Here is a 24,167-nt window from a genome sequence, read left to right as displayed (position 1 = left end):
TGCCCCTCTCCCTACACCCCAATGCCTCCTGATGCAGGAAACATGGAATATGCCCCAGCTGTGTGCAGAGGATTGTGCCTCATATCAGGAAACACACAAAGGTTCAGTACCACCCACTCCCTGACCTCACGGAGCTCAGAGCCTAGGAAGGGAATAAGACACATTCACAGATCACTGGAACATGCAGAGTGGGGATGAGATTGGAGCACTTGGTCATTTGCTTTCCAAGGGGTTTGAAGGCTTAGCCCCTTGCTAAAAGGCATGTGGGACCAGAGACTCCTGACTCCCAGTTCTTGGGGATGGGGCAGGGGACAGGAATTAGTGCTGTCCTGACTGAGCCTGCCTCATTTCATAGCACCCCATGTCCTCTATGCTCTATGACCCAATTTTTGTCCCATAAACACACCTCTCTCCCACCTCCATGCCTTTGCTTATGCTGTTCCCTCTGCCCTGTGCTCTCTCTCTCCCTCTTGTCACCCCTTGCACTCCAGCTCATCCAGTTAAAATGCCAGCTCCTCTAGGGACCCTTTGCCCCCTAAGACTAGAAAACTTTCCTGCCCCTCTCAGGATGCCCTTCCCTTGCATTCATTTGCATTCTCCTCAGCAAAATTTTGTATCTCCCTCAGGCCTCAGTTCTCTGCTCACAGTAGGTGCTTAATAAATGTTAACTGGATTGAATTGAATGCTGGAAAGGACTGTCTCCCCCCAGTAAGAAGCCATCCACCCAAGGTGGCCTGGCCACAGAGCTGGTCTTCCTCTTGGATCCATTCAATCTCTCCTAAACATGATCCTCCCCTCGACCCTACCCCAGCCTGAAACATTGAACACCCATGAATGTACAAGGCCCTTGATGAGGCTCACGATGGAGAACTAGAAATTGAGAGACAGCAATGCACAGTGGGAGAGGACAGAGGGCTTCCCGGGAGAGGAGCCAGGCTCTTAACCCAGCTCCACCACTTCCGTGCCTCAGTTTCCCCACCTTTAAAATGAGAGATCAGACGGTCTGTGACCCACGATCCCATGTTTCTAGAATGTACTTAGTGCAAGTAGGATTAAGGCCATTTTATAGATGAGAAAACCGAGGTTCAGAAGGGGTCAGTGATTCGCCCAGCTAGTGTCAGAGAGCCAGATCGGGACATGGAGTGTGGCAGGGGAGTCTATCATCCCGCGAGAGAGATCGCAGCCTCTCCACGCGGCAGCTTACAATTTCGTCTCCAGTCTGGGGTCGCGGCGCTGACCCTGGGGCGGAGCCGCCTCCCGTCGCTGGGGCAGACCCCGGTGCCGGTGCCGGTGCTGTTGCTGCTGGTGCCGCCGCCGCCGCCGCCTCCGCCTCGGGAGTGTTACCTCCCGACCGCTGGGTTTTGACCGAATCCCCCGTGGCCGGAGGGCTCAAAGCTTTCTCCATGTTGAACTTGCTTAAAAAGTCCTGGTATTTGAGCCTCCCTTCGCTGTTGAGGGGAAGTTCATTCCAGAGGCTCTCGAACTGGTGACAGAAAGAAAGGAGTTAGAGAGGGTGGAGGGGGAGCGAGGGGAGGGGAATGTGGAGAGCAGCAGTAGCTGATGGAAGGCCTTGGACGAGCCAGCCGATCGACCCTCCCCCCAATTCCATCCAGCTTCAGCCCTGGAGAAGGAAGAAGGGGAAGCAATGGAAGACGGATTATTCACAGCGTCAGCAGGACATTTTGAAACGGAATGGGGATCTTGGTGGTCAGTCACAGAGAGGAACGCTGGAGGAGGCAGAGCCAAGCAGCCAGCCAGCACACCTTGATCCCACCTAAGGTTCACCCTTCCTTCTCCCTGGGATACTGAACTCGGCATACATCTCAACAGGACACACCTACCTGTTGCCCCAGCATCAGCAGGGCGGTTTGCCAGGAAGGAAAAGCTCCTCTCCTGACAAAACCCACAGGGAGACACTTGGGAAAATGGAAAGGATTTGCTAGCTCAGCCCCTCATGAGTCATGCCACCAGGAAACCAGGCAGGGGACTGGCCCTGATCACCTTGGAGTCCCCATCCCACTCAGGATTCTTCTGTGATTGTCTCATTCCAAGAGCCCAGAATTCAGAGGGGCTGCAATCTCCTGCCCCCTCATCTCATCATCTGTCTCAACAGATGGTACCAGGTCCTATAAATTCCATCTTCACAACATCACCCCCATCATGGGTCACAGCAGGGAGGGGGGCCTTAGAACACCTGCACATGACTGTCATGCCTATCCCTAGAAGGGCTGAAGCTGGAGCTGACTTGAACCCCTGCAACAATAAAGCGCCTCGAGGTGTATGAAAAAAGTCAGGCATCAATGGGGGGTGGGGGAAGCCTCGACAACCTGAATGAGAATCAAGCCTGTCCAGAAAAGTGGGCCAGGCCCTTGAGTGGCTGCTGCTCATCCAGTTCATCCTGGGTGAGATAAGGTCCTGGCATCCTCATCGGGGAAGGTCAGCAACAGGAAGTACACTTTAAGGTCTGCACCTTAGGTTCCCAGCCCAGGATGAGTGAGTTTGGGTGAAACAGAACCTTCTGGAAGCTTTGGTTGAGCACAAAGTTCAAGCGGGAATCCCGCCCCCCCCCAGTTGGGCTGCTAAGAATGTGGGAGGGGTCAAGCAGGATGGCTCTGTTCTGTTTAGACCAGCTGGGGCTGGGAAGGACAACAGTGACTGAAGGCTCACTCAGAGAATGGGAATGAGGACAGGGCAGGGAGTTAGACACTGAAGACCAGGCTCTACAAGGGTGAGGGGTAAACACACTAACTACTTTCCCATAGCTCAAAAAGGGCTTTCCTCAAGAAGTAGCCATTAGCCTAGTCCAGCTTGGCCTCAGAGGGCAGAACTGGGTACAGGAGCAGGAATTGCAAATAAGGCAATTTAAAGACCATGGAGACAAAGAAATCCTTTCTAGCAATTGGAGCTGTCCAAGAGTGTACCCATCCAGTGACCTATTGACAAGCATTTCTTAAGTGCCTTCTGTGTGTGGGGCACTGAGGACACCAATACAAGTGAATCATTCCCCTACTCTTGGTAAGTTTACATTCCTATGGGAAATGGTGGAGATCTTCTCCAAGTGTGGTCTGTCAGGTCCGGTCCACATCTAAATCCTCTTACCCCAAGAGCTTGGAGGGTGTGCCCAAATCAGCCTGGGACTTTTCCCATGATGCCACGCTGGCTCTGTGGGGCTCATCCGCATGGTAGTCTGGCTTGTGGGCTTCCTGAGCTTTGCCTTTGAGGCTACAGCCAGCCGCCCAGGAGGAGCTGAGCCCCTAGCACAGGCAGGCAGAGCTCCACGCTGGCCCCGGAGTCCTGGACGGGGGACGGGCCCCTGCCTGGGACAGGTCAGCCTACTTCTCCAGGGGCCCTTGCTCTGTGTGGTACTGAGGGTGGTGAACCTTCTCCTGGCAGGAGGAGAGCTAGACCCGGGCTCCTTCACTTTTCTCTGAACCTCCAAACAGATAAAGGAGTCTGGAGATGAGAGGGGCTGTGGAGCTAACTAGACCCCGCCTGCTCTGGGTACAACAGGAAACTGAGGAGTCAGAGACCCAAAGAGCCGCTGGCTTTGGGATGAGAGGACTTGTGCTGCTGCCTGTAACCTCTGAGACCTTGGACCTCTCTGCACCTATCTTGGCTTCTTCCTCGCTCCAATGAAGGGACTGGACCGAATGGCTTCCCGGGTCCCTGGGGAATGAGGGGATCAGGCTGCATCATGGCTCTGACCCCTCCCTCCCAGCTCCAAATCCCACTCCCCAATGAACCCAAGATCTGGGTGGCCTTGGCTAGGTCCCTTCCTCTCTCCAAGCCTCAGTGTCCTCACCTGGAAAATGGAGATAACGTGTCAGAGGAGGTGAATTATTAAAGGGTTTTCCATTGGTCACCCAGATATTGAGCAGCCACTCTGGAGGATGCAAGGTCAGGGCCTGCCTTCTGAGGCAGAAATGGGCAGAAGGCTGGCCATGGCTAGGGAGAAGTTGCAGGTGTAAAAACCAAGTGCTGAATTTCTTTGTCCTTGAAAGAAATGCGATACTCAAACTTTTAAGAAGATCCAAGGACTGGGGCAGCTAGGTGGTGCAGTGGATAGAGCACCAGCCCTGGATTCAGGAGGACCTGAGTTCAAGTCCAGCCTCATACATTTGACACTTACTAGCTGTGTGACCCTGGGCAAGTCACTTAACCCCAATTGCCCCACAAAAAAAAAAGAAGATCCAAAGACTCCAGCCTCTAGACCTCCTGCAATCCCCCTGGTGAGTCCAGTGCTTCTCTACTTTTGCTCATGAGCACCCCTCAGCCTGGTCCCCTGCACCATCACCCCAACTCCCTGGCTTTCTCCAGGGAGTCCCAACTGCTGCTTCTTACAAGAAGCCCCACTCTGTTCCCCCAATCAGAATGGACAATTCCTGTTTCTGACCTCCCCAAGCACATTCAATCCCTCTCTCAGTGGGGACTAGAGGCTCTTGTTGGGTGTCACAGTTCTCTGTCTGCATGTAGACAAGAAGCTTTTTTTTTTTTTTTTTTTGTGGGGCGATGAAAGACAAGTGACTTGCCCAGGGTCACACAACTAGTAAGTGTCAAGTATCTGAGGCCAGATGTGAACTCAGGTCCTCCTGAAGCCAGGGCCAGTGCTTTATCCACTGTGCCACCCAGCTGCCCCATCCAGACTGGACGTTTCTTGGGGCATGGGCAGGTCCTATCTCAGCTCCTCAGCCAGTTAGTTCCAAGCACAAACCTCAGAGAATTTTTTTTCTTTGTTTTGTTTGGTTTTGGTTTGGTTTTTTTAGTGAGGCAATTGGGGTTAAGTGACTTGCCCAGGGTCACACAGCTAGTAAGTGTTAAGTGTCTGAGGCTGGATTTGAATTCAGGTATTCCTGACTCCAGGGCCGGTGCTCTATCCACTGCGCCACCTACCTGCCCCCCCGCAGAGAATTTGTAAATGGGTTTTTCAGTGTGGTTCAGGCCTTCACTATAGGGCAGGGGTGGGTGGGTGGGTGGGTGTCTTCTGTCCCTCCCTCTGTATTAGAATTCTCAGAGCAGCCAACTTTCCTATAAAGCCGGCTGGTTTGCCAAGGGCTCTGACTGATGCTGTCTCATGTTTTGCCACCCCTACCCCCCCCAACTTCCGCTGGAAGCTCTCTCCTGAGGCAGCAGGCCCCAGGCTATTAGACACGCTGCCTGGGCTCCTATGTTCTAGCTTTATCAGGAGACACGCCCGCCCATGCCCCAGGACCCCGTGAGTCGGCTTCCCTCAGGAGGGATAGGAGCATCTCTTACTTGCTCATCATTTAAAATCTGGATGTGCCGATTGAAGATGCCTTTGAAGTCTTCTCTGGATATCAAGTTCGATTTGGAGCAATCGAGATCAGAAAATTCCTGGGCTATGATCAGGTAGCGAGCCGTCACAACATCCCGAATGCGCGTCAGGATATCCTTCAAGAACTGGTCCTTGGGGGATTTGGGCCTACAGGCTCTCTGCATCTTATCAGACCACTCAGCAGCAGTCTAGACAAAGGAGAATCGGTTATGGATTCATCTAATAAAGAATAAATCTCAGCTCAGCTCTTGGCCAGACCTGCCACCAGGAGGATTCTAACAACTAATGTGGCTGACCCTTCCTGGAAGACCTGCCCAAGCAAGTGATGAAGAAAGGAAGCCCACCACAATCATGGCAAACAGGGACACGGGCAATGAAGCCACAGTGGAAGGACAATGAAGTCGAGCTTGTAGAGGGAGCCTAGTGTGCTGAGAAGGGGCCAGAGCTTCGCACACAAAGAAAGAAAGCTTGGGTTCAAATTCTGGCTCAGCCACTAAATTCACTGTGTGATCTTGGGCCAATTGCTTCATCCCTCTGAACCTCAGTTTCCTCACCTGTGAAATAAGGATAATAGCATCTGCTTCTATCCTACACCTTGTAGGTTGTTGGGAGGAGAGCACTTTATAAACTAGACAAAGTGCCACTTGAAAGCACATTCACAGGGCACACACTGTGGGAATCAGTGGTTCAGTCACCTAGCACTGGCTAGGCACCTACACCCCAGACATAGAGGGGCTCCGGATAAGGGGCTTCACTGGAATAAGAAATTCTTAGAGTAGAAATTCCCTCCATTGATGCAAATGAGAACTCCATCTATAACTCATAGCCTCAGACTGGTGCCTGGGACACTAAGTAGTTAAGTGACACACCTAACTATGGGTCAGAGGCAGGGCTGGAACCCAGGTCTTCTTGACTCCAAGGCAAGCCCTCAAAGCTACAATGCTGTGCTGAGATATTATTAGTATTTTTATTAATAGCAGAGTACCTGGAGAATAACAGGTGCCTAATAGATCACTTTATCTATCAATCTGTTATTAATTATAATAGTAGCCACTACTTTTATTCTGTTATAAAAAGCAGTCATTTTGTCCACTTGTGCAATAGTCTATAGCATAGTAACTATAAAAGAAAAACAGTCAGATAGCAGCTTGTCCCAGGACCAGTTCTATCTGAATTCAATCAAAGATGAGAATGGCATGACAGTAGTGGTACTATTACCAGAGGAGTAAACTGATGAAATAGAGTATTAATTCATAAGTATTTAAGAACAACATTTTGAATAGAAGTTACCATACTCAATACATGTGATTGCCAAGCTCTAAGAAATGAAAAGCTCTCAAACATAGAGAGTAAGGGGAAATTAAGTAAGGTCATCTTCTATCCTGCCTGCCACAGAGGCTGTTGGGGGCATTCTCAGGGAGCTCCAGAAGATGAGTTTCTAGTCCAGCACTTTTATTCAGTTATAAAAAGCAGTCATTTGATTCACTACATAAGAATCCATCGTAGAGCAGGATGGTGACTTGTCCCATGACCTTTCCTATCAAACTCCACCAAAGAAGGTGAGGACAAAATCGCCACCACCATCATGACAACTGTTCTGCCTCTTTTCTGAAACCACTGTGATGATGACATGCGATCCAGCACCAGTCAGAAGGCATCATGTTTCATGAATGTTTGGAACTATTCTTAAAGTCAAATGACTGAGGGGCAGCTAGATGGCGCAGTGGATAGAGCACCGGCCCTGGAGTTAGGAGTACCTGAGTTCAAATCCGGCCTCAGACACTTAACATTTACTAGCTGTGTGACCCTGGGCAAGTCACTTAACCCCAATTGCCTCACTAAAAAACAAAAAAACAAAAAACAAAGTCAAATGACTGAACATTTGCCATCAGGAATACAAATGATGGACAGGCAGGTTTCGGGGCTTGTGGAATTCTAGCATCTAGAAATGTGTGCCCAGCACAACCAGCCTCATCTCTGAGTACTGCAGAGTTGTGGGAATCACCCCATCTACACACATCTGTCCTCATCACTGGGCACTAGAAAGGCCAGTGACAGCCCAAAACAGTCACACCAGGGCTGGAAGGAATCCTGGAGGCCCCGGTACAGAAGCAAGATCCCTGGCTCTGGATTCACAGGACCTGGTTCAAATCCCACCTCTGATGCTAACAGCCCGAGTCCCTAAGATAGACCACTATAAAAATGCTCCTGGGTCTCAGTTTCCCCACCTATATGATAAGGTATGGAAAGCTATGGGCTGGAGACCCGATTCTCCAATGCCCACATGAGAGAGAAAGGCCACAGAGCCCACTATGGAAAGCTCCAGGCATCCTGCCCAAACTAAGAGGTCATCCAGACTGTAACGGAGGCCCCTTACCCACCCCAGCCCCGACAACTTGGGGAAGTTCTTGGCAAATCTCCATTCAACCCGCTCCTCCCCAAAGACTTTCAGAGGCTCCCTGTGGTCTCCAGTCTAAATAAGCTTAGCCTGGCACTCGAGGCCTCTAGACCAGAGCTTGGGTCCAGACTCGCTTTCTTATTTCCCATGACGACTCTACACTGGAGGCCAACTGGACTCCAGCCTGAGCTATGCCCCAACCTACTTTTCCCCACCACCACTTATCTGTACCCACCGTCCTCCATCCTTACAGGTGGGTGCTTAACAGACCCTTTGGAATCAAATTGAATTGAGAATTGAAACTCAAGAACTTTTCTAGCTGACTTTTGATGTTTAAAGGAAAATACCCTCTCCATTCAACCACTGGCTCTCCAAAGAGTACGGTGCTTTAGAAAAGGGGGTAGATTTGGCACCTGAGCATCTGGATTTCAAACCTGTTCTGCCACTTACCCAGTGGTCTTGGGGAAGTCACTTTGTGTTGGCTTTCCCACCTACAAAATGAGACTACTCTAAGGGTGGATATATCCATCTCTGGCTCTGGGATCCTAATGTGAGCCTATGAGAACCATGCTTTTCCCTTCTGTAAAATGGGGGCGGGCACTTCTGTTATGTTATTTAACATTCCATCAGGCTCTTGCTGGCCCGGGGAGGATTTCGCCTGAGTCAGACTTCTTGTAAGGGGAAATCAGTGCAAGACAAGGATCTTGGGTGCTCCTTCCCAGTCCTACCAGCCTGTCTCGCCATTGTCGCTCTCCGAGGGAGAGGCGACGCCGGGAACAGCAGATGGCGGCTGGTCTGGCCCGATCATTTCTCTGTCACTTCTCCCAGGATCATTATATCTGAATGGAAAAAAATGATGCTTTTTCCCTGACTAGACGGAATGCTTCTCCTAATCAGAGAAGACACCACCATCTTCAGATGCAAATAACACTTTCCAATATTAACTACGCTTTACATAAAAAGTCCCCTCAGGATAGGAGCTACAGCTGTATTATTAAGAGAAGAAATATGAGGAGAGGGATTGAGCATGCAGATGTGGGAGGCAGGTCTGCATTGTGGCTGGTGCTCACTCACTGGCTCCCGAGGGCGGCCTGAGCCTCCCCACTCCCCTCCAGCCCCACAACTGGCCCAGATGCAAGGCTGGGCTACCTATTTCTTAAAAGTTAAAATAAAATTATTAGCAGAATTTTTAGGATTATAGATGAGATCTATTCATAACATATTTTGAGGGGATCCCCCTTCCCCTGTCCATTTTAAGAGAATTTCTGGAATTCGATTCCAAGCATGCTCACTAGACTCGGAGGTTTCCAATAATCCTGAGGGCCTTCACTGGCAGATGGTGGTGAGACCTGGGTTCTAACCCCTCCCCCACTGTGAGTTGGAATAGGTCACTTGCCCTCTGGGTCTCTGCTTTCTCCTCAGGAAAATGAGGGCATAGGACCTATGGACCAACTGAAAGACTTTCAGCCCTATCCTATGTTTTAGGGCTGCACTCACCTCTGACATTCCGTGTTCTAAGGGCATTCCATGTTCTGAGAACCCTCCTGGCTCAAACGTTCTATATTCTGAGGCTCCTCCCAGCTCTCGCGTCACCTGCTCTAAGGTCCCTCTCTTAGCTCTAATCATTCTCCGTTCTAAGAATCTTCCCAGCTGTGACATTCCATGTTCTAAATTCCATCTCAGCTTTCATACTTCCTGTTCTAAGGCCCCTTCCAGCTCTGACCTTCCCTATTCTACTTCTCATGTCCGAGACTATTAAGCCGGCGAAATTTATCAGAGGTCTGCCACCCACTTCTCCAAGATTTAAATCACTCCCTCCAGTATCTGAAGCCCCTTGTGCTCTGGGTCTGTCTCTCCATGCAAAGTAAAAGGGTAAATTGTTCATGCAATGATCTAACTTCCACAACCACCCATCTCTTGTCTAGAAGTTTCAGAAGAAAATGGGTCTTTCTGCCTGAGTTGCTGCTGCCACCCAGGCTCGTGTTGTCCTACAGCTGAGTCAGCTCTCAGAGCCCAGGCCTGGACCACACATCAATGTATGGCCCACAAAGGACCCAGCCACGAGCACTTCATTTAACTTCAATTCATTTTGATTCAATTGACTTCTGTGCTGGGTTGAATTTGCCTGGCTCCAGCATGGGCTTGGGGGACGTCAAACAGTGGAAAAACCAGTGAAGACACAGAACCGTGTCACGGCAGCACTGGAGGGGACCTCAGAAGTCATTTGATATGATGGAAAGGAGAATCTGGGTTCAAATCCTGGATCAGGATTTGTTCCTCCTTCTTCCTTCAGATCCCTGGAAGCTTTTGCCATGTCCATCCCCTCCTTCGAGTCTTCCCTTCTCCAGGCTAATTTTGTATTTTTGTATAATTTTGTGTAATTTTGTATCAATCTCCTCCCCTCTCTGTCCCTCCATTTCCTCCCCTGTGGAATGAGAGGGTTGGAGAGACAGCCTCTGAGATCCCTTCTAGCAGAGCCCTCAGGGGCATGGTGAGGAGAGGGCTTTGGACCCCAAAGCATGGCTCCAAAGCTATTTCCTCATGTGTGAAAAGAGAGTTGGATGCAGTGGTCCCAGGGGCCCTCTAGCTCTAGGCTCCTGGCTGCCCCCGAGCTCTGTGGCACTTAATCAAGCCTGAAGGGGAGGTGGGGGTTGAGAACAGGCCCCTGCCCACCCTAGAATTCTGGGAATACAAATGCACCCAGGATATGAGTTCAACAGTTAGAAAGGTTGCAATTTACTAATTAAGCTGCATGATTCACTTAGTGAATTCTGGGTTAGTATTCGTTACATATCTGCTTTCTTCTATTTTTATGTGCCTACATCTATATGTAGATATGTATACTGTCTCCCCCAGTGCCTGATGGGTGTCTGCAGGGCTGTGGGTTGGTGGGGAGCAGAGGAAGCCTTTCGCTCTGCAGAGGCCGGCCACCCGGGAGGTAGCAAGAATCCTAATTGGAATCACTCAGGAAAGAATCCTTCTTCTTCCTGAAGAACGGGGTAATTGCTTCTAAGAATTGAAAAATTGCTTCATTTGATCAAATATTTTGATTAGCAAGCAAATTAATTGTACTGTATCTTCATTTGTATTTACCAGGAAGAAATGAAGACTTAAAGAAACAACAGCAGTTTTTTAAAAAGCTTTGTCATGAAAAGAAAAAAAGGATAAAACAGCCCCAACAGAAAAATGGGAATAGTGGGTGTGTTGGGGTCCTCCCCTGGGGAGACCCCAGGACAAGAAGCGGCCAGCAGCACTTCTGCCCTCACCATGTCCTAGCCTTAGCTGCCCTGCCTGGAAAACAGGAACAAAAAAGTCACTTCTCACATCCCTGTTTCAAGAGGACTGGATCTGGGTTCAAGACCTAATTCCCCAATCACTGCCTGGGTGGTTGACCATCGGCGAGGCAATTCACCGTTCTAAGACCCATTTGCCTTCTGGGAAAGGCAGCAGAAGTGGAACTCAATGGACTTGGTCGACTGAATGGCCTCTCAGGGCCCTACCTGCTCTCAATCAATGACCTGTCCACCTCCAAGAACTGCTGAGAGGAAAGTGCTTGGGCAGTTCTAGCAGGAGGTCAGTCCCCCATCCTCTCCCAATGAGGAGCTGAGTTGCTGATGACATCACCCTTCTATGGGCTGGTAGAAAGCAGCCCATTCCCCTCCGGCAGCCATGAGGCCGGCCAGATAAAAGATCTTTGCTTTAGAGCTGGCCATCACAGCCAGACCCTTCATTTTCCAGATAGAGAAACTAAGGCCCAGGGTCACATGGCTAGTATGTGTCTGAGGTAGGATTTAAACCCAGGTCTTGCTGATTTCCAAGCCCTGTACCCTATCCACTGTACAACACTGTCACTAATTATAGTTATCATCAAGCAGGAGTAATGTGGTAAACACATAATAAATACTTCTTTCATTCATTCAATCAATCATCCCTAACAATAAAAAGGAGACATCACTGATAATAATAACCCATCTCCATAGCACTTCCAAGTGGCTTCCTCATAACAGCACTGTGAGGGAGGAAATGTGTGATTTTACAAAAGAGGAAACTGAGGCTCAGGAAGGTTAAGGAGGATTTCCTGGTTATAGAGATCTAGGGATGAATCACTCTTCCCTTCAGGGAGAGGGTTTCTTTGACCTTAAGTCCAGCCCACTATGCTCTTGGACCCCACTGCCTCGATTATACCATCCTAACCACTGCCTCGATTATACCATCCTAACCATGCACCCTCTTTGAGGGACACAAAATGCCAATCCATAACCAAAATGGAGGTAGTCTCAGATGCTCTGCTGCCTCAGTTTCCTCAACTCTAAAATGGAGATAATAGCACCTACCTTCCAGGGTTGCTGTGAGGATCAAATGGATAATAACCGTGTGGTGATTGGCACAATGCCTGGCACATAGGAAGAACTTAAGACATGTTTGTTCACTTCCTCTTTCCCTACTCCTGGAGGGAAATGTCAGGAGGAAGCAGCACCTTGTTTTCCCCAAGGATAGGACTCTCCACTAGAAAGTCCCATTGTATCTTTATTCAAAAGGAACAAAATAAAAGAGTTGTTGTATGGCAGTCAGAATCCTCAACACACACCAACAGGCTGGACATGGACTGGCTCCAATAAGATGAAATTTAATTGAGATAAATGTAAAGTTCTCCACTTGGGTTCAAAAAATCAATTTCGCAAATAAGAGATGTGGGAAGCCCAGCTAGACAGCGGACCCTAAATGACCTGGGTGTTTTATCTGATTAAAATCCAGTGACCCAGCAGGAGCAAGCTACTGCTGTCCAAGGTTGCCTTGAGAGGCAGTATCCAGAGCAAGTGAGGTCATACAGGGCTCTGCTGAACCACCTGCCCTGGCCACGGGTCACATCTGCAGAACAACAAAGAGATAAATACTGGGATCCAGCATAGTGAAAGAACTGACCACACATACCTCCCACCCCAACACACGAGAATTGGTGGAGGGAACTATGAGCGTTTAGCCTGGAGAAGGGAAGACTCGAAGGAGGGGATGGACATGGCAAAAGCTTCCAGGGATCTGAAGGAAGAAGGAGGAACAGAGCAATGGGGGGAAGTTGCAGGAACAAATTTAGGTTTTAACGGAAGGAAAAATGTCCAAGGAGACTGGTCTGAAGATTAAATCGACTCCCTTAGGAGGTGATGGGCTTCTGCCCTTGTGAGAGGATGTGCATCAGAGGTTGGATGACCACTTAGAGAGGGCTGGACTTGATGACCACTGAAATGAATTCCTTCTAATTGATTCTGAGCATAACTATCTTTTGTTTACAAATGGGGAGACTGAGGCCCCAGCATGGTTCAGTCTTGTCCCAGACAACAGTGAAGGGTCAGAACTAAGACAACTGGAATGAATGGATCACAGAATTTCACAGCAGTAATAGACCCTAGAACTCATCGAGTCCCAAATCATCATTTAACATTGGAAGAAACTGAGGCAGGGTGGGGGATGGGATTTGTCTGAGGGGATCAGGTTTCCATGTGCCCTGAGTCATGAACCTTGCAGAGCCCCCAGTCCAGTGTGCTGGCAAATATTTAACAATCAACTTGGTATGCATGACACGTTCTTAAATTTAGTCTGCATTATTAACATTATCTAGACAACCCACAAAACAATCAAGCCCTGATTTGTGGTGCTCGAGACTTTCAAGGTGTAAATGCTCACACTAAAATTTCAATTTCACAATGGGAGCTTCCACTGGTGGGAGGTGGCTCCAGCATGCCCCTGCCCACATCAATCTATCTGGGCCAATTCCCCTCATTTTATGGAGGAGCAATTCAAGGCCCAGAAAAGAGAAGAGTTGCTAGCTAGAGGTCCTCCTCTGAATCAATCTATCAAGCAAGCATTCATTAGGCACCTACTGTATGCCAGCGCTAAATCCTGTGGATGTGAAAGTGAAATATGGTCCCTTCCTTCAAGAAGGGAAACAGCAGGGGAAGCTGTGAGCAAGGAAGAGATTTAGGGATCTTTAAATCATTCACTTCCTATCAAGAGCATTCAGCTTCCAAAGAAAGTGTGAGTCATCACTGTGACATATTGACACAGCTGACTCCATCTAGTTCACAGCAATCTCCAGGGCTGCCCCTCCAGAAAAGAAAGCTTTGCCCACATCCTCTTTTGCTCTCTTTAAACATACATGGACAGTGTGACACTTACAGTAAAAAAGAAAAATAAATCTAAGGGACACTGATGAAGCCAATAAAAGATTACAAACATTTCAAGGTGGTTTATGGGATCTTCTTTAATGGCAAAAACTACACTCTAAACTTCCTCTCTCCATGCCAAGGGGACGGGCTTTAGCAGAGATGATGGCAGCAACCAGGCACTATTTTCATTGGGCCCCCAGGGGCTGGACAGGGACATCACAGAGGTTGAATGTGGAGTCTGTGTCCTGGGTTCAAATTCCAGCCCCACTGCCTTCTAACTCAGAGACCTCACAGGGCAATTCGGTCCACCTTTCCTGGGGTTTTGTTTCTTTGTCTGCCAAGTGGGAGCGAGGTTGCACCCAGCCAGCTCTGACATTCTATGATCCATTTAATTACTCAGAGGATGGAATGGAGGGTTTCATTCAAAAGCCTATTACTTACATGGCAATAAAACTGGAAGAAAAGTAGAGAGGCTGGAGGTGGGTTTCTGCTGGGTCATGACTTAAAAAGAAAAAGGAAAGGAAGGGTCTCTGCATTGAGGCCAGGGACCTGCCTGAGTTCTACCATCTCCCAAGAGTTGGCTGCTTGTTCTTTCTGGCAGAACAGAGGGACTGGTGAATGGGGCGGCTCCCACGCCACTAAATGATGCTCTCTGTCTCTGTCTGTCTCTGTGTTTCTCTCCCCCTTCTCCTCTTCTTTGTTTCTCTGTCTCCTTCCCTCCTTCAGTCTTTGTGTGTATCTCTGTCTCTCTCTTTTCCTCCTCTCCCTTCTCTCTCCCCTTCCTGCCTCTTTTCTCTCTCTCCTCTCTTCTTCTTTGTCTGTCTTTCCCCATCTCTCTGTCTCTCCCCATTTATGTCTCTGTGTTTCTCTCCCCCTCCCCCCTTTCCTTCTCCCCCTCCTTTCCTCCTGTCTTTGTGTGTATCTGTCTGTCTCTTCATCCTTCTCTTTTCCTCCTCCCCTTCTCTATCCCCTTTCCTCCTCTCTCTGTCTTTGTCTTCATCTGTCTTTCTCCATCTCTCTGTCTCTCCCATCTCTGTCTCTGTGTTTCTCTCTCCTCCTCCCCCTATTTTTTCCCTCTCCTTCCCTCCTTCTGTCTCTGTCATTGTCTCTGTCTTTCTCTCCCACACCCACCCATCTTTCCTAGGAAATGCTCTTTGGAAGAAGTCCAATTTACTCCCCCATTGTAGTGTAGATTCACTGGATTTGGAGGCAGAAGCCCTGAGTTTAAGACCCATCTACCATGGGGCCATTCACCTCCCACCTGCATGAAGAATCCAGCTCTTTAATGGGTACTTATTATGGTTTAGACTTTATCTCTGAAGCAATAGGGAGCCATTGAAGGTTCCTAAGCTAGGGGAGTGACACACAGTGTTTGTCCTCAGAAAGTTTATCCTAGTGGCATGGGAAACATGGAAAAAATATATGAATAATGGAGAAAGCATTTATCTAGCACATACTATGTGCCAAGCATGGTGCTTATCTCCAAGCAAGGAGTTCACATTCTATTGGGAGAAACAACACATATGGAAGGGTTTCTCTAAAGGTAAGATGGTGAGACTCTATGAGGATCAAAAATATGAAAAAAATAGAAGAAAATGTGAAATATCTCATCAGAAAAATAACTGACCTAGAAAATCGATCCAAGAGAGAGAATTTAAGAATTATTAGATTACCTGAAAATGTGAACAAAAAAGGATCCTAGACATCATATTTCAAGAAATCATAAAAGAAAACCACCCTGATAGCTTAAATCCAGAGGGTAAAATATAAATTGAAATAATCCATCAATCACAAGGCACCCCAAAATAAAAATTCCCAGGAATATTATAAGCAAATTCCAGCCCTCCAAGGTCAAAGAAGACAATATTGCCAAGTGCCAGAAGCAATTCAAATATCATGGAGCCACAATCAGGATCACACAAGATTTAGTGGCTTCCACATTAAAGGAGCCAAGGGCTTGCAGTATGATATTCTGGAAGGCCAAGGAACTAGGATTACAACCAAGAATAACCTACCCAGAAAGACTGAGTACAATCCTTCAGAGTGAAATTGCTATTTAATGCAATAGAAGTCTTTCAAGCATTCCTTATGAAAAGACTTGAGCTGAATAAAAATTTTGACACTGAAACACAAGACTCAAGAGAAGCACAAAAAGGCAAACATGAATGAGAAATCATAAGGGACTCAACAAAGTTAAACCATTTACATTCCTATATGGGAAGATGATACATGTAACTCCTAAGTTCTTTATCATTTTTAGGGTAGTTAGGAGTCTATACAGACAAATACTATGGTTATGAGTCTATTATAGTGAGATGATCTTTGAATAAAAGGCAGCATGAGAAAGGGGGATTCACTGAGAGCAGAAGGGAGGGAGAAGTAGAATGGGGCAAAATTTTTCACGTGAAAAAGGTACACAAGAAATGGAGGGGAGGGTGGCAGGTAATGCTTACACCTCACTCTGATAAGAATTCGTTCAAAGAGGGAAGGACATGTATACAAACTCAGTTGGGTATAGAAATTTATCTTACCCATTAGGGAAATAGGAGGGGAAGGAAACAAAAGAGGGTGGGTGGAATGATCAAAGGGAGATTAAGAGAGGCTATGGTCAGAATTAAAACAGACATTTGAGGAGGAACTGGATAAAAAAGAGAGAAGAAACAGAAGAAAATGGGATAGAGGGAAATATACAGTTAGTAATAATAACTGTGAATGTGAATGGGATGAGCTCTTCTATAAAATGGAAGCAGATAGCAAAATAGATTAGAAACCAAAATTTAACAATATGTCATTTACAAGAGACACACTTGAAACAGAAAGATGCACACATCAGAGTTAAAATAAGAGGCTAGAGCAGAATCAAATATGCTTCAGCTGAAGTAAAAAAAAAAGACAGGAGTAGCAATCATGATCTTAGATAAAGGAAAAGGAAAAACCCACCTAATTAAAAGAGATAACTAGGGAAACATCATTTTGCTAAAAGGTATCATAAACAACGAAGTAATATTTTAAAAATTTTACAGGGTTTCTCTAAAGGTCTCATTTCTCAACTACATAAAGAACTGAATCAAATTTCAAAAAATAAGAGCCATTCCCCAATTGACAAAAGGTTAAAGTATATAAACAGTAAGTTTTCAGAAGAAGAAATCACAACTATCTATGAATAAAAGGCAGTGTGAGAAAGAGGGATGCACTGAGAGCAGAAGGATGGGAGAAGTAGAATGGGTCAAATTTTCTCACATAAAAAAGGTACACAAGAGGCTCATATAAAAAGATGCTTTAAATCACTACTGATTAGAGAAATGCAAATTAAAACAACTCTGAGTAGGTACCATCTTGTACCTATCAGAAATGACAAATATTGGAGGAGATGTGGAAAAAAGGTACACTAATGCACTGTTGGTATAGTTGTAAAACTGGTCCAACCATTCTGGAAAACAATTTGGAACAATGTCCAAAAGGCTATAAATCTGTGCATACCCTTTGAACGAGAAATGCCACTATTACTTCCGTATCTCAAAGAGATCAAAGGGAAAGGGAAAGGACTTAAATGCATGAAATATTTCTGGCAGCTCTTTTTGTGATGGCAAAGAATTAGAAATTGAGGGGATGCCCATCCATTGGGGAATGGCTGAACAGGTTGTGGCATATGGTTGTGATGGAATACTCCTGGGCTTTAAGAAATGACAAGGGGGGAGGTTTCAGAAAAACATGGCAAGACCTAAATGAATGGATGCAAAATGAAGTCACAAGAACCAGGAGGCCATCATGCACACTAACAGCAATGTTGTAACGATGATCAACAGTAAAAGACTCGGCTGCTTTGATCAGTACAATGATCCAAGACCGTTCCAAAGGACTCACAATAAAAAAATGTTCTCCACCTCCAGAGAGAATCGGTAAACTCTGAGTGCAAAGTGAAATCTAATTTTCTCACTTTCTTTGCTTGTCTTACTTTTTTTGCAATATGGCTAATACAGAAATATGTTTTGCCTGATTTCACATGTTTAACTGATCTCATGTTGCTTGCCGGCTCAGTGAGTGGGGGAGGGGGAAATTTAGAAATTTTCATGCTAAGCAGAAAATAAAAAAGAAAATGCCAGAATGAAGAGGCTGGGCTTGATTTGGCTACTCCTCCCCTGCAGCCTAGCTCATTTGTGACTTCTTATTATTACTAGCCAGAATGACACCAGTGGCTACCTCTTGGACAATATGAGAGTCTGGGAGCAGCTCTGCATCTGCCATCTGCTTATGGTGGCACAAGTCTAGGATGCAGCTTTAAAATGCACTTTCCTCCCAATATGTCCTGGAGTGGAGCAAGTGTGATTACACAGGAGGAAAACTGAGGCCCAGTGAGAGGCAGCTGCTCACAAAAGTCACCCAGAGAATGACTGGCAGAGGCCTTACCTGAGGGTGCTTTTCCCCTTTTTTCCCTTTGTCAAATGCCAGCGGCTTCCCCAGCCAGCAGTGCGTTCCCGTTCCCCAATTTATACATTATTCCCAGGCTGCAAGTTAGTACTTTTATGGGATTTTGGGGGGCGTCTCCCCCACCCACACACAGAGCTGCCCTTGGACCATTAGTGACCGTAACTGGAACTGCAGTGCTCTGGGCCTGCCCTTGCCAAGATCACCCCTTCAAATCCGCCTTGACTACTGCCTCCTCCTCAAAGCTCACCCCTCCCTTATCTGCTCTCTCCTGGTTCTCCACTCCCTCTCCCCCTGTGCCTTCTCTTCCCTGGGACAGTTTCATCTCCCCCTCACCACTCCCCCCGCCCGGTCCCCACCAAGGACACTGTCTCTTCTCCCTCATTTCATCCTCTCTGCTCCGCATCTCCATCTTTGCCCCAACCCCTCATCCAGCTTCAGGCCTCCAATTTCCGACTGTCCACTGCCCATCTCTAGTCACGTGTCCCGCCACTACCCCCAATGGCTGCTCAGAATTCATGACCTTCTAGCCAGTCCTAAGGGTGAGGGTGAGTCAGCTTCTCTGAGCACCCTCCAGACAGAGCCCCATGGATCAGGTCATGGATTGGGTTACCATGGCAGTCAAGCACCTGTGATTTCGTGGATCTCTTCCCCTACAGACAAAATCATGGGTCTTTAACATTGACTTAACCATGCGCAGTTCCTCTGTGGAGGACACTAAAAGTGGAAACACTTTGGCCTGAGGCTCAGAAAGATTCAAGGACTTGCCCATCTCCCAGCGCACTGTCTATCACATCAGACACTTCTCTGAACATCGGATTAGATCCTACCCTCACTTTTACAGATGAAAAAACCAAGACCCAGAGAAATCAAGTGGTTTGTCCCTGGATCATCGAGGAATCGAGTGCCAGAGCTGGAACCCAAACCTAATCCTTCCTACCCCACCCCACCCCTCCCCCACTCCAATACTGCCTTCTAGATCAGAGACCAGTGGCTAACTTGACCAATCCAATGATCCAAGGCAACACCAAAGGATTCACAATGAAAAATGTTCTCCACCTCCGGAGAGAAAACTGAGGAACTCTGAGTGCAGAAGTATCATTTTCTCACTTTCTTTATATTTCTTGATGTCTTTCTTTCCTTTTTTTTTTTTTTTTTGCAGTATGGCTAATATGGAAATGTTTTGCATGATTTCACATGTATAATTGATATCCTATCGCTTGCCTTCTCCATGAGTGGGGGAGGGGTAGGAAGAAGGGAGAGAATTTGGAACTCAAAATTAAAAATGAAAAGAATGTTAAAAATAATGCTTTTTTAAAAAAAGTTAATAGCTAGCTCCTAATTGTTTGAATATGATGTATAACTGTCGAGAGTCACTTGTCCCTTTTTTAATGCAGATAACAAATGAAGCAATCAAAATTCTCAGAGCCAACTTATTTAGAGGTTGGGAAATCCTATGTTCCTAACACTAGGCAGGAGAATAACTTAATCATCTCGGGGGGCACTTCCAATGCTGAGACCCCTTGATTAGAGACGTCTTTGAAAACTCTACCATCACCAGCAGCAGCAGCCCACGTCCACATCTGATGGTCCACAAGAGAGCTGAACCCATTGTTCCTTAAGAGTTCCCTAATGCCATTCATCTGTCCTCTCGTATTTTAAATAATCATTAAAAGTATTTTGACAAACGTGGTGCACATTTCATTGACATTCTTACCTCCTCAAAGAAACACGGGAAGTTCCGGAGGAAAAATTTCCAATTTATGTGGGTGTTGAGATGAAGTCTTAATTTCTTCAGCACATAAGTGTATTGAGAGTCTTTGAGCTTAAGGCATAAATCTTTTATGACCTGTGCAAAATCTGACGCTTTGATTATGCCTGTATCTTCTTTATCATATGCAGCAAATGCCTGGCAAAGAAAAAAGGATGCAGACCTGTCAGTGCTAGGCACAGATTTCAGAAATATTTCTCAGGCATTGTTTCTAAGGGAAGATTGAGACATGTGAAAATGCACCATAAAGTTAATCCCGTGTCAGAATTTTTTAGGAATCCTCATTTACTTAGAAAGATGTCTCACAATTCTATAGTCTCAGAGTTTACAGAGGGAGGAGGTCACTTAGCCAGTGAGGGGCAGAGTGGGGGTTCAAACTTTGTGCCAAGTCCTGGGCTTTCTCCACCAGGCCTGGCTTCCCAGGAAACCACAAAACAGGCATCCCACACACATCGATGTTCATCAAGGGGTAATCGAGGCCTTTACCCCAAAGGCCAAAGATAGCAGCTGCGTTATCAAATACCTTTCAACATATTGGACCCCTCTGGCCAGAAATCGTCTTTATTAGCCATCATGAAAACCCAAGTTGGTGTGAAACAATGAGCTAGGTTCGAGAAAAAGAGGGCTGAGCCCGAGTTCTACTTCTGACACTTCCACGGGACGACTGTGGGCCAGTCACCCTGACTCAGTTTCCCCACTTGTCAAGCAGGAGGAATAAGACAGTGCCCTCCAAGATGCTCAGCCAGGGATAGGCAGGTGTATTGAGTGTCTTCACTGACAAGCTGAAGGACCCATTGGAAATCAGTAAGTAGGCTGAGGCTGGGTGGCAGGGGAATTTACTGAATCTCTTTTTTTTTTTTTTTTGCAGGCAATGGGGGTTAAGTGACTTGCCCAGGGTCACACAGCTAGTAAGTGTCAAGTGTCTGAGGTCAAATTTGAACTCAGGTACTCCTGAATCCAGAGCCGATGCTTTAACCACTGCGCCATCTAGCTGCCCCTACTGAACTCTTAAATGCCTGAAGAATTCATGCTAAACACAAGGGCTCTGCGATTCCTTTTTCCTTCGAGATCAGGGATTCTTAACCTTTTTTGTGTCATGGGCCTCCTTGGGTAAGGACTCTGGCCCCCTTCTCTGAATCGTGCTTGTAAATGCATAAAAAGAGATTACAAAGAAAACAAATTCTATTGAAATACAGCTACCCAGAATCCAGCTCTTGGTCCCCATAGGACACACAGCTCCTCTGGGTAGTGGTCCCCGTGGCTGCATGGAGCAGGGGAGGGGCAGAGGGCTGATTCTGGAGAGCCTCCCCAGAGGGACAGCCTGGGCCTGGGGCCCGCCCTTCTTGGGGGCCTCATGAACTCTGAGAAAGCCTCTCCAGCTCTGAGTCTACTGTCCTGTTGCCAGTCAAGGCCTTGCATCGATCACATGGGGGCCAGACCCACCTCGATCCTGCACCCAACGGGCTGAACGGGCCGCTCCAGAACTGACTGGGCCCCATACCTTCAGAAATCTCAGGTTCGAGACTATCGGGCGCCTGAGCTCGGGCAGGCTAAGGCGGACAAGTCCCTCGCCTCCCTCGGGCGTGTTCTGTGCGGGGCCTGGCTCAGGCCAAGCTGGACACGGGCGCTCGAAGGGAATCTCTGCAGAAAGAAATGGCAGTTAAGCTGCCCTGGGGATCTGGAATCCTTGGGAAGGGAAGCTTCCAGGACTGGAGGAGGATGCACCCCAGGCCTTGCTCTGGGCGCCCAGCTCTGCCCGCAGCAGAGAAGCTGCCGATCCTGGCAGCACCCAGCCTCAGAGCCTGACAGCCTTGCTTCACGAGTCAGGGCGAGCGTCACTTAGATCAGCACCTACTGGGTGTCGGGCTCTGTACTGAGTGCCAGGGGCAGACACAGAGGCAAAAAGCCTCGTGGCTCCTGAGTAGCTCACAGCCTGCAAACAGACGGGCACAGAGAAGATACGAGCGGGATAACCAGAGACCATGACTGGGGGGGGGGGGAGGCACTGAATTAAGAGGCTGCTTCTAGAAACCTCCCCCAGAGGATCCCTGGAGAAGCCTTTCCCAAGCCTATAGAAGATGGCAAGATTGTAGCTAGGACTTGAAGAAAGACGGATGAGGAGGGAGAGAATTTCAGGCATAGAGGACATCCAGGGGAAGCAAGCAGAGCGGGGAGATGAAGAATCTTGGCCAAGGAACAGCCAGGAGGACAGTGACACTGGATCAAAGGCTGTGTGGTGGGGAGGGAGGCGGAAGAACACTGAGAAGGGAGGAAGGGGCCAGGCCATGAAGGGCTAGAGACACCACACAGAGGCTTTTCTATTTGAACAGGGAGGCAATAGTGAGCCACCGAAGTCTACTGAGGAGGGGAGTGACGTGGTCTGAACTGTGCTTTAGAAAGATCACTTGAAATGTTTACGCAATCAAAACAATTTCTTTTACAAAAACCAATGCAGCCAAAATTAAGAGAGCAGGAAATTGGCGGGGGGGGGGGCAGAATTTTACAGCAAGTTTCTCTTTTCTCATTTCTCAAATATATATGGAACTGAGCCAAATTTATAAAAATGAGTCATCCCCCAATTGATAAATTGTCAAAGGATACAAACAAGCAGTTTTCAGAAGAAATTGTCAAAGGATATGAACAAGCAGTTTTCAGAAGAAATCAAAGTTAGCTATAGTCATTTGAAAAAATTCTCTAAATCACTACTGATTAGAGAAAAACTAAAACAACTCTGAAGTACTACCCCCTACCTATCAGATTGTCTAATATGGCAGAAAAGGAAAATGACAAATGTTGGAGGGGATGTGGAAAAGAAGGGACACTACTGTTCTGTTGGTGGAGTTGTAAACTGGTCCAACCTTTCTGGAGATTAATTTGAACAATACCCAAAGAAAAATTTGGAACTATGCCCAAAGGGTTATAAAATTATAATTACCCTTTGACCCAGCAATACCACTACTAATTCTGTATCTAAAGGAGATCAAAGAAAAGGGAGAAGGAGACACATGCACAAAAATATTAATAGCAGCTCTTTTGTGGTGGCAAAGAATTGCAAATTGTCTATCAATTGGGGAATGACTGAACAAGTTGTGGTATATGATTATGATGGAATACTATTGTGCTCTAAGAAATGACAAGCAGGATGATTTCAGAAAGGCCTGGAAAGATTTGTATGAATTGATGCAAAGTGAAGTGAGCAGAACCAGGAGAATATTGTACACAGTGACAGCAATACTGTACAATGATTGACTGTGAACTGCTTAAATATTCTGATCAATACAATGATTCAAGACTGTTCCAAAAGACCCATAATGAAAAATGCTATCCACCTGCAGAGAGAGAACTGAGGGACTCGGTGCAGACTGATGCAGACTTTTTTACTTACATAAATGTTCTTGCTTTATTTTTGCAAACATATTCAGAAATGTTTTTTTCACGAATATAACGAATATCATATTTCTTGCCTTTTCAATAGGTTATGGAAGTTCAGGAGTGAGGGAGAGAATTGGGAACTCAAAATTTTAAAAAACAAATATTAAAGTATGACTTTTTAATTTAAAAATTTTAAAAAGCAAAAATCACTTTGAGATCTGAATGTGGGATGGTCTGAGAGGAAACTGAGGCCCAGAAAAAAAGTGACCACATGCTCAAGACCACACAGCAAAGCCAAGGATACAACCAATGTCTTTCAGTGCCAGATTTTTTGCTCTTCATGTTCCTTTGGCTTTTAAAGAAACCAGAGAAGCAGTAGGTAGAATTGGATTTGGGGTCCAATTAGGAAAAAGACTGGAGAAGCAGATAGGAGCTGTTGGCTGTCCCAGGAAAAAAGAGCCCCCATCAGCGGCAGACCCTGTGAATCCCTGTGGGAGTGCCCACCTCTGTCCAACACCATTAACTTCACCAAGGAATACACCAACAATTTAATGGAGACTCTTTGAAACTGACTGGGCAAAAACTCGGCTCTTTGCATATTCTTCCCCCTCTCTTCAGGCTTGTTTTGGTTACTCCCATCCATCTCCCAGGTGTTCCTCAGACCCCTCTCTTGCCTTGGCCATAGCCACCAGCTGTGGCCCCAACAGAGGGAAGGCACAAGAACCTCATGACCTGGGGTGGGGTGGC

At 47.0% G+C, this 24,167-nt stretch overlaps 1 protein-coding gene across 1 annotated transcript in view; it reads right to left on the bottom strand.

Annotated features, from left to right (window-relative positions):
* EFCAB6 (EF-hand calcium binding domain 6) overlaps positions 1-24,167 on the bottom strand; it is a 168,313-nt gene that overhangs the window by 4,699 nt on the left and 139,447 nt on the right. Inside the window, exons 27-29 of the mRNA XM_043967890.1 lie at positions 19,995-20,186; positions 5,254-5,481; positions 1,205-1,483 (exon numbers count right to left, since the gene is read on the bottom strand). Of these exons, the coding sequence (XP_043823825.1) occupies positions 1,205-1,483; positions 5,254-5,481; positions 19,995-20,186 (699 nt within the window). The remainder of the gene's footprint in view (positions 1-1,204; positions 1,484-5,253; positions 5,482-19,994; positions 20,187-24,167) is intronic.

This window comes from Dromiciops gliroides, chromosome 5 (genome assembly GCF_019393635.1).
Source record: "Dromiciops gliroides isolate mDroGli1 chromosome 5, mDroGli1.pri, whole genome shotgun sequence".
NCBI classification, from domain to species: Eukaryota; Metazoa; Chordata; class Mammalia; order Microbiotheria; family Microbiotheriidae; genus Dromiciops; species Dromiciops gliroides.
This window is presented reverse-complemented; position numbering and strand designations above follow the sequence as displayed.